This window comes from Mixophyes fleayi, chromosome 7, assembly GCF_038048845.1.
Source record: "Mixophyes fleayi isolate aMixFle1 chromosome 7, aMixFle1.hap1, whole genome shotgun sequence".
NCBI classification, from domain to species: Eukaryota; Metazoa; Chordata; class Amphibia; order Anura; family Limnodynastidae; genus Mixophyes; species Mixophyes fleayi.
In genome coordinates this window covers 1,096,255-1,106,473 of record NC_134408.1, presented here as the reverse complement: position 1 = coordinate 1,106,473, position 10,219 = coordinate 1,096,255, and the positions used below count along the sequence as shown (strand labels likewise).

Here is a 10,219-nt window from a genome sequence, read left to right as displayed (position 1 = left end):
ATATATATATATATATATATATATATATATATATATATAAAATCTATAGGACCACATATATATGTCTACAGCTATAGAGCCACGTGTATATATATATAATCTATAGGACCACATATATATGCCTACAGCTATAGACCTATAGAGCCACATATATATATATAATCTATAGGACCACATATATATATGTCTACAGCTATAGAGCCACGTGTGTGTATATATATATATATATATATATATATATAATCTATAGGACCACATATATATGTCTATAGCTATAGAGCCACGTGTATATATATATATAATCTATAGGACCACATATATATGCCTACAGCTATAGACCTATAGAGCCACATATATATATATAATCTATAGGACCACATATATATATGTCTACAGCTATAGAGCCACATGTATATATATATATATATATATATATATATATATATATATATATATATAATCTATAGGACCACATATATATGTCTATAGCTATAGAGCCACGTATATATATAATCTATAGGGCCACATATATATGTCTACAGCTATAGAGCCACGTATATATATTCCTGTATACAACACGTCTATGGGCTTCTATGTATCGTTGTTATTGCATTAAAAAGTGTCATTTTATCAATTGGATTTATCGTAATTTTAATGCTGTGGCTGCTGAGCGATAGCTGAGTGATAACCTCAGTGGCCCCTGGTTAACATAACGGACTGGGGCCCGGAGCAAGCGAGGATCTGGAAGCACAACTCTCGGCTTCACCTCCCAGTTCTATTGTTTAAACAGAAAATAAATAGATATAAAAAACAAACATTGACATATAAATAAAAATGGTAGAAACATTATAATAGTATATAATGTATATTACCCAGACTGTGCTCGGGGGTCCCTGGAGACCCCTCAACATCGGTGTGTTTGGGGGGGGGGGGGGTGGGGGTGTTTGCTGATATTTCTGTATCTGACTCCTCCTCCGCGGACATTGTATGTAAATGAGAGGGAGGAGCCTCAGCAGGACTTCTCTTCTATTGCTCCTCAGTGTGGACCAGTCATTATTATTATTATTATTATTATCCTTTATTTTTTAGGCGCTACAAGGTGTCCGCAGCGCCGTACATGGTACAAACAGTAAACCATACAGGGTGGAAGAATACAGAACACACAAAGTAAACACAAGGTACCAAAGCTTCAGAAGCTCCGGGCAGACATATGCAGTAAATAAGGAGCAGAAGAACGGGTATGGAGACAGGAGGGCAGAGGGTCCCTGCTCATTCGAGTTTACATCCTAAAGGTGGGTGGAGGAAACAGGCAGGATAGGGAGGCAGTGATGCAAGTGGGAGAGAAAAGGGGACCAGGGGAGAGAGGGGAGAACGAGCGGAGGAGATGAGGGGCTAGGTGGAAGGTTGGAAGTCATATAAGTCATATAACAATATATAATATAGAAGTAATGGTGTAATGACCCCACAGAGGATGGTGGGACGTGGAAGCCCCCCGTTATCTCCCTGCCCATTACACCCTGTCTGAGGATACCCCTGATGTGTACAATCACATCATTATTCTGACTCTCACGGTGCCGTAGACCTAGATCGTTATATTATATCATGTTGGATACATGACGTGTCCGGGGTCCTAGGTTCTGTCCCTGGTAGTTCATCTGCTGCAATATATCCCTACTAATGATTAGTCCTCCGCACCAGTCCTCTTCCACATACACTGAGTGTAATCCTTCATATGTGGGGGGAGCTGGGACCCCCCAGGAGACTGAAGGACACAATAGGAAGGAAATGGGGGTGGAGGAGAGTGAGGGGTCTTTCTGGGGACATCCTGATGTGCAAACAGGACAAAGACCATGGGAAGAGGGCAGTGAGGATAAGAGAAAAGTGGGGATAAGAGCAAAGTGTGGATAAAAGAAAGCTATCCCAGATGTAGCTCCACCTCCAGCGATACGAGGGTGTTAAATATGATTTTTGTTAAGGCCTCATTAGGCCTTTGTTCAGCCATTTTTGTAACTTGCATAGATATATTATTTGCTAAAAGAGATTATTTGTTTTTCTGCTGATTTCCAGTCTTACAACATGTAAGCCCACAGCCTTGAGGTTAAGCAGACAGAGAACTCCTGTAAGAATGTAGCAAGATTTGTGAACAATAGGTGGTTACATCTTCAGCTTGTAGTATGGGAGCTGTGCCCATGTTGGACATGGCAGATAGGAGATAAACCTCCAGCCCCCCCTGAGATAAGAACAATAGGCTCATCTGTCCTTAGAAGGGGAGAAAGTAAACACCTTAAGAATACGTGAGATAGTTAATCAGCAGCGCATCCCATAGACTATTGTATGCTTATGACGTAGGATTCATATATTCAGTAGGCTATAAAGACTTGTATCTTTGTATCAATAAACAGAATATTCCTTGTATACAGAACTTGGTCTGTGTCTATTCTCTCCAGCTGATTGAAGCGCTTCCAGATATACTTCACACCACAGGCAGACTTGGGTCAGATTATTAGATCTGACAAGGACCCGACCACTGTTACCTGTAATACTGTCTCCATGGACCTAGGAGTATTACAACCCCCATCATCTCATGAGTACTGAATGTGATAATAGTGCTATATATTCCCCTATATAGCAGTGCTGTGGATTGTGGACAGGAGGGAAGTGGCACTGTGCAGAGCAGTGATACTCTGTAAGATGTATTAGTATAAATATCATCAGTGGTATCGGTATTAGTAGTAATATAAATATTCCCAATAGTAATAGTCTTATTATTAGTATTATTAGTAATATTGTTACTCACATGAGTAAAAGCAGCAGTAATTGAATAAATAGTAGTAGCAGCAGCAGAAGAAATATTGTTGTAACATTATTGGTAAGAGTAGTACTAGTATTAATAGTATTATTACTGGTGGCAGTAGTACTAGTATTTAGCCAGCTGTGATTCTGCCCCCTACAGGACAGTCACCGGTAAATAAAGGGTTACTGCCAGGAGTAAAGATGGCGTGTGGAGGAGGACGGAAGTCGTCATCTTAGTAAACCCGGAAGGTACAGTTAGAGCTAAGCCACACGCTCACATTATAATTGAGACCGGGGAAATTACACCGGAAGTAGTGTAGACGCCATGTTTGTACTCCCGACTCTCGGTAACACCCGTTCCGTATTAGCGCAGAGTGACTAATATTAGTCTGTCGCCCCTCAGCCCCCCTGTGGTATGTGGAGCGATAACGCCTCAATACTTGCTAACTGTTATAGTTATCCGTAAAGTCCTTGGGTGTAGAAAGATGGTGGAACAGCGGCTTCCTCCGCCATGTTGGAGGTGGCACCTAAGAGTCAGACGGATTCAACTGGGCAGGAGGGGACAGGGACTGCACTGAACTCCAAATATGAAGCTAATTAGGAAAGATATCGAAAAAGACAACGCGGGGTGAGCCTTGGATCATATATAAGGGGCATCACTGCCTATTACTACTTCTCTAGTCCTGTATACTGGGCATAGGGCTCAGTATCTGTTCTTATTGTGTATAACTGCCCAGTACCACTTCTCTAGTCCTGTATACTGGGCATAGGGCTCAGTATCTGTTCTTATTGTGTATAACTGCCCAGTACCACTTCTCTAGTCCTGTATACTGGGCATAGGGCTCGGTATCTCTTCTTATTGTGTATAACTGCCCAGTACCACTTCTCTAGTACTGTATAATGGGCATAGGGCTCGGTATCTGTTCTTATTGTGTATAACTGCCCAGTACCACTTCTCTAGTCCTGTATACTGGGCATAGGGCTCAGTATCTGTTCTTATTGTGTATAACTGCCCAGTACCACTTCTCTAGTCCTGTATACTGGGCATAGGGCTCGGTATCTGTTCTTATTGTGTATAACTGCCCAGTACCACTTCTCTAGTCCTGTATACTGGGCATAGGGCTTGGTATCTGTTCTTATTGTGTATAACTGCCAGCAGGTGCACATGGTCAGTATCAGGATGCCATGGTTACTGGGATGTCTGTATAACCTGATCTCTCTCATGTCAGACAGGTGACGTTGGTCCCGGATGAGGCGGAGGACATGTGGCACACATATAACCTTCTGCAAGTGGGCGACAGTCTGCAGGCTTCAACTATCAGGTGTTTGCCCCCAGCTGATGAGGTGTATGCCCATCCCCCTTCCCCCTCTGTGAGGTGTATGCCCACCCCCCTTCCCCCTCTGTGAGGTGTTTGCCCACCCCCTTTCCCCCCATTGAGGTGTGTGTGCCCACCCCCCATTCCTTGAGATGAGGCGAATGACTCGTCATACAAATAGGTGCATTCTCGCCAAAATAGGCACAAAAATTAATTTGGATTTTTTAAGCTTTGCATCACACCGGAATCATAGATTGTGGTGGCTGAGCCAGGATTTGTCACGTTATAGTATATCCCACTCTGTCCTCCAGAAAGGTGCAGACGGAGTCGGCCACGGGCAGTGTGGGCAGTACTCGTGTCAGGACCATACTCACCATATGTGTAGAGAATATCGACTTCGACTCCCAGGCCTGCCAGCTGCGTGTCAAAGGCATCAACATCCAGGAGAACCAGTATGTAAAGGTAACTGGGACCATCTCTAGACCGGTTCTCTTCCTCTCTACTCCTCACCCGTCTTACGCTCTGTATCGCACTACCTGCAGATGGGGGCCTATCACACCATCGAGCTGGAACTGAACCGCAAGTTCACCCTGGCCAAAAAAGAGTGGGACAGCGTTGTGCTGGAGAGGATAGGTAAGGAGGCTCCTGCACCCCCATATATTACCCCACCTCACCCCCTCCGCACCCACATTACATGAACCCACCTCCCTGATCAACACTCACATTACATGAACCATCCAACCGCTCCAAGCTGCGAACGGCCTCACCGATGCGTCCCCCCAATAGGAAGACCACCAAACATTCAGACAGCTTTCTCCACATGATATCAAGGAAGAAGCCTCCTGTGATAATTCAAGGGGGAGATACAGAACTAGGGGCAATAAACCCTGTGTACATTCTGCTACGGGATCAGTGGGCTGCGACTAAGGGGTACGTGTGGGTAGGTAGAGAACCTGCTGAAGGGGGCAGAACAGATGAGGAAATATGTGTTCAATAATTTATTGGGTGTAAATGTTGATAAGAAAAATAGAAACAGAGAAGTGAGGAATGAGTACATAATAATTTAAGATTAAAGATGTAATGAAGTAACATCAAGTATTAAATTAGAAACAAGAAAATAAAATTAGTAGGTCAGACTGTCGGTAAGTCTGTGGACTGTAGAGTTACCAACGCGTTTCGCTGCTGCTCTGTGTCTTCCTCAGTGGAATTGAGTGGATTTTTGGAGTTGTTGTCCTGGAGCCTGAATGTGTTGGGACGGGTTTAATCTGACACCTTGTTCCATCACACGTTATGTCAGCAATAAATCATCACTGGCTGCTCCTCCTGCTGCCGCTTGGTCAATCCAGCCACGCGTTGTCTGTGAGTGGCAACCTGGTGGCAGTTGTAGGAGGGTAATGCCGCCAACACCAGACTCTCACCAGCACCTGGAACAATGTGCACCTCTTGGTCATATGAACACAGAAGGATCTTAGTAATGATGTCTGTCTCGTATAGCTCTTATGATAGTTTTTCTTCAGGAGGTGGTGACCCCGAGTCTGGGCTGGGGGGATCTTTAGATCTTCTGCTCGTACTGACTTATAGGACTTTCTCCCTGGGGACTAACGCATGTCAGGGACACATTCCCTGGAACCCTGTGCATTATGTGTCTTCCATTCAGTTCTTTCTTCTGAGTGATTATACCCTACTGACCCAGGGGCGGATCTAGACTTTATGTTTAGGGGGGTGATTTTGCATAATCACACCCCTCCTCTGCTCTGATTGGCTGGCCTGCGTTAACCCCGCCTTCCGCCTGCGATTGGCCCGCCCCCTCCCGTTGTGGTCGCCGGCTGGGACCACTCTGATTGGCTGGCCCACATTTAGCCCCGCCCCCGCACGCGCTTAGCCCCGCCCCTCCCATTTTAATCGGCGGCTGGGACCTAGCTTTTTGCTGCTAGGGGGGGCGAATGCCCCGATCGCGCCCCCCCCCCTCCCCCTGGATCCGCCACTGTACTGACCCTTGTGCTAGGATACAGCTTTTATTCTCTTGGTTCCTAAGAAGGACCAATCTTTTCAGCCAGTCTCGGACCTCAAGGCACTGCATGTCTCACAATGGCTTCAAGATGGAGTCTTTGCAGTCTGTGATTCATGCCATATCTACAGGGAGATATAAGAGATGTTCAGGATGCCTACCTCCATGTCCTTGTTTTTACCAAAGTTTTTGCAGCTCTTCTTTGTCGACCAAGGATCACCATCTTCCCTGCCTTGAACAATCTCTGGTCAGAGCTGCTACCAAGGAGCGGGCAGTAGATGATTTTCACCTCTGCAGGCAAGGTTGGATAAATAACATTGTCAATTCCTCCCTTTTTCCAAATTCTTAGGTCCACTAGTCTTCCTTCCTCTTCTCAAGATCCATGTTCTCCAGGGTTTAATTAGTCAATTGACATACCCCTCTGTTTCGTCTGACCTTTGCGCAAAGATGTTTGGAACAGTGATCTCCACCGTGGATGTGGTTCCATTTGGCCAGATCCATTTTCAGGACACTCTAGGGAGGATATTGTCGGCCTAATGCGCTGGGGACAAGTTTTTCTGAATTTGCTCAGCTGGTGAACTGATGAGGTGACACCAATGTCAACCTCATGGCATGTTTGGTAAATTGCAAGGTGCCCCATTCCAGCTCTCAGACCCAGGATTCAGAAGGATGTATCATCGACCAGTTGTCGATGATACATGTTATCTCCTTGGATACCTCTTCTCGACAAGTGCTTTGCTTCCCAGAGTGCTATAGAAAGTCAGGGATGAGGGAATACTGATGGCTCAAGTTGGCAGCGCCACTTTTGGTAGGCAGACTTGACAGTCTGGGTCCTCCGTGGTGGTTACACCTCACCTTGCCCAGATCTGATGTCCCACGGACTATTCCTTCACCAAAACCTTGAGTCTAGCCATAACCGCGTCTCTCTAGAGGCCTACGTGTTTCAGTGGAAAGGATTTTCAGAATTGGTCATCATAGAGAAGGTCTTTGCACTAAGTTCTCTTAAGAGGTTTCGGCATCACTTGGTCAATATCCCAACATTTTAGTCGTTTCTACAAGAAAGTGGCTCATGTGTGGCTTCCTTATAGGCATTTGGTTCATCCCTTGAATGTAAATCTAGTATTCAAACCCTGCAGCTCGAGCCCTTTGAACCTTTATGGGCTTCATCATCGTCATTTATTTATATAGCTCACTGATTCTGCAGCGCTGTACAGAGAACTCATTCACATCAGTCCCTGCCCCATTGGGGCTTACAGTCTAAATTTCCTAACACACACACACACACACACAGACAGACAGACCGAGAGACTAGGGTCAATTTTGATAGCAGCCAATTATCCTACTAGTATGTTTTTTTGGCGTGTGGGAGGAAACCGGAGCACCCGGAGGAAACCCACGCAAACACGAAGAGTACATACAAACTCCACACAGATAAGACCATGGTTGGGAATTGAACTCATGACCCCAGCGCTGTGAGGCAGAAGTGCTAACCACTTAGCCACCGGGCTTGTTCTTGCTCTTCGTCTCTGAGATGTGGCATCTCCTGGTGGTGTGTTTTTCTGCTTCCATCACTTTCCATGAGCATAAGGTTGTCCTCTGCACCGTTTCTTATTTCCTTCTGAAGATCGTCTCTGATTTATATGTAAGTAATAAGATAGAAAGCTCTGAGCTACCTCTGTTGGTTGCAGCACATACCTTACATATCTACTTTAGCAGATCTACCTCCATGAGGCAGCCAGTCCATGCCTCGTACAGTGCCATTGGCTATAGAGTAGGCATATGTGCTGCTCCGATTCGAGTTACGCCTCATTCAGCTAGAGCCACAGGGCCTTTATGGATGCATGGGGCTTTGGCTTATGCACATCTTTACCACAGCTGAGGCACTGTAGCCATGTTGATAGGATCTGGTGCTAATCTAGGTTGGCGCTGGCCGACCAGAGGTGCGGAGTCTAACGAGCTTGCCGGTATTCACCACTGCAAGGCAGGATGGACTTAGCTGCTGAGAGCCCGCAGGTTGCGGTCCACTGGCCTGCCTCTAGATGTAGCACTTGGTGGAGATGATGTTCTGGTAGTTGTAGGATGTGAATAAGGCTCCCGTAGTCAGACAACCAGATCTGGTACCCAATTGGTAGGCACAGTACAGAATCAAGAGGCGGTCTCGGCGTCAATGGATTCTGGGTTCGGTACACGATCAAATGACAGAGGCAAAATTAGCAGGCAGATTACAAGGTCAGGAGCACAAGATAGCAGCGGATAGTCAGCGAGCGTGGTCGGTACACAAACGCAGGAGAATCAGAATAGTCAGACAGGCAGCTCTGGTACACGGGAATCTGGCAAGAAATCAAACAGCACAAAGAATCCACGAAGAACCTGGAGCCAGGAAGCATGCAAGTTGCTCTGACACTCACCAAGTGTCAGAGTGAAGTTTGAAATCCCCGCCCAGAGTTGTGGTCATATGACCGCTGATACCCGGAAGCACGGGTTCTGATAGCAGAGAGTGAGCGTCGCTAAGAGCGTGGAATGGGACGTCATAACAGGAACATTGTTAGGAAGAAGTTTCTTTAGTCTGTGGCCTTGCTGCCCATCCTGTTTGACATCGGGATCACTCCATCAGTAAGCTGTACCTCCATGGGTGACATCGGGATCACTCCATCAGTAAGCTGTACCTCCATGGCTGACATCGGGATCACTCCATCAGTAAGCTGTACCTCCATGGGTGACATCGGGATCACTCCATCAGTAAGCTGTACCTCCATGGCTGACATCGGGATCACTCCATCAGTAAGCTGTACCTCCATGGGTGACATCGGGATCACTCCATCAGTAAGCTGTACCTCCATGGCTGACATCGGGATGACTCCATCAGTAAGCTGTACCTCCATGGCTGACATCGGGATCACTCCATCAGTAAGCTATACCTCCATGGCTGACATCGGGATCACTCCACCAGTCAGCTGTACCTCCGTGGCTGACATCGGGATCACTCCATCAGTAAGCTGTACCTCCATGGCTGACATCTGGATCACTCCATCAGTAAGCTGTACCTCCATGGCTGACATCGGGATCACTTCATCAGTAAGCTGTACCTCCATGGCTGACATTGGGATCATTTCATCAGTCAGCTGTACCTCCATGGCTGACATCAGGATCACTCCACCAGTCAGCTGTACCTCCATTGCTGACATCGGGATCAGTAAGCTGTACCTCCATGGCTGACATCGGGATCACTCCATCAGTAAGCTGTACCTCCATGGCTGACATCGGGATCACTCTATCAGTAAGCTCTACCTCCATGGCTGACATCAGGATCACGCCATCAGTCAGCTGTACCTCCATGGCTGACATCGGGATCACGCCATCAGTCAGCTGTACCTCCATGGCTGACATTGGGATCACGCCATCAGTCAGCTGTACCTCCATTGCTGACATCGGGATCACTCCATCAGTCAGCTGTACCTCCATGGCTGACATCGGGATCACTCCATCAGTAAGCTATACCTCCATGGCTGACATCGGGATCACTCCATCAGTAAGCTGTACCTCCATGGCTGACATCGGGATCACTTCATCAGTAAGCTGTACCTCCATGGCTGACATTGGGATCACTTCATCAGTCAGCTGTACCTCCATTGCTGACATCGGGATCAGTAAGCTGTACCTCCATGGCTGACATCGGGATCACTCCATCAGTAAGCTGTACCTCCATGGCTGACATCGGGATCACTCCATCAGTAAGCTGTACCTCCATGGCTGACATCGGGATCACTCCATCAGTAAGCTGTACCTCCATGGCTGACATTGGGATCACTCCATCAGTAAGCTGTACCTCCATTGCTGACATCGGGATTACTCCATCAGTAAGCTGTACCTCCATTGCTGACATTGGGATCACTCCATCAGTCAGCTGTACCTCCATTGATGACATCGGGATCAGTAAGCTGTACCTCCATGGCTGACATCGGGATCACTCCATCAGTAAGCTGTACCTCCATGGCTGACATTGGGATCACTCCATCAGTAAGCTGTACCTCCATTGCTGACATCGGGATTACTCCATCAGTAAGCTGTACCTCCATGGCTGACATCAGGATCACTCCATCAG

The 10,219-nt window shown here is 46.7% G+C and overlaps 1 protein-coding gene across 2 annotated transcripts in view; it reads left to right on the top strand.

The window, feature by feature from the left end:
• The first annotated feature begins 3,293 nt into the window (after nt 1-3,293).
• The window catches only part of PELO (pelota mRNA surveillance and ribosome rescue factor), a 31,479-nt gene continuing 24,553 nt past the window's right edge, over nt 3,294-10,219 (top strand). Inside the window, exons 1-4 of one of the 2 annotated variants that reach the window (XM_075178755.1) lie at nt 3,294-3,421; nt 4,023-4,115; nt 4,421-4,571; nt 4,652-4,742. In XM_075178755.1, coding sequence (XP_075034856.1) covers nt 3,381-3,421; nt 4,023-4,115; nt 4,421-4,571; nt 4,652-4,742 — 376 coding nt within the window. In that variant the 5' untranslated portion in view covers nt 3,294-3,380. The remainder of the gene's footprint in view (nt 3,422-4,022; nt 4,116-4,420; nt 4,572-4,651; nt 4,743-10,219) is intronic. The other variant, XM_075178754.1, reaches the window with a different exon arrangement.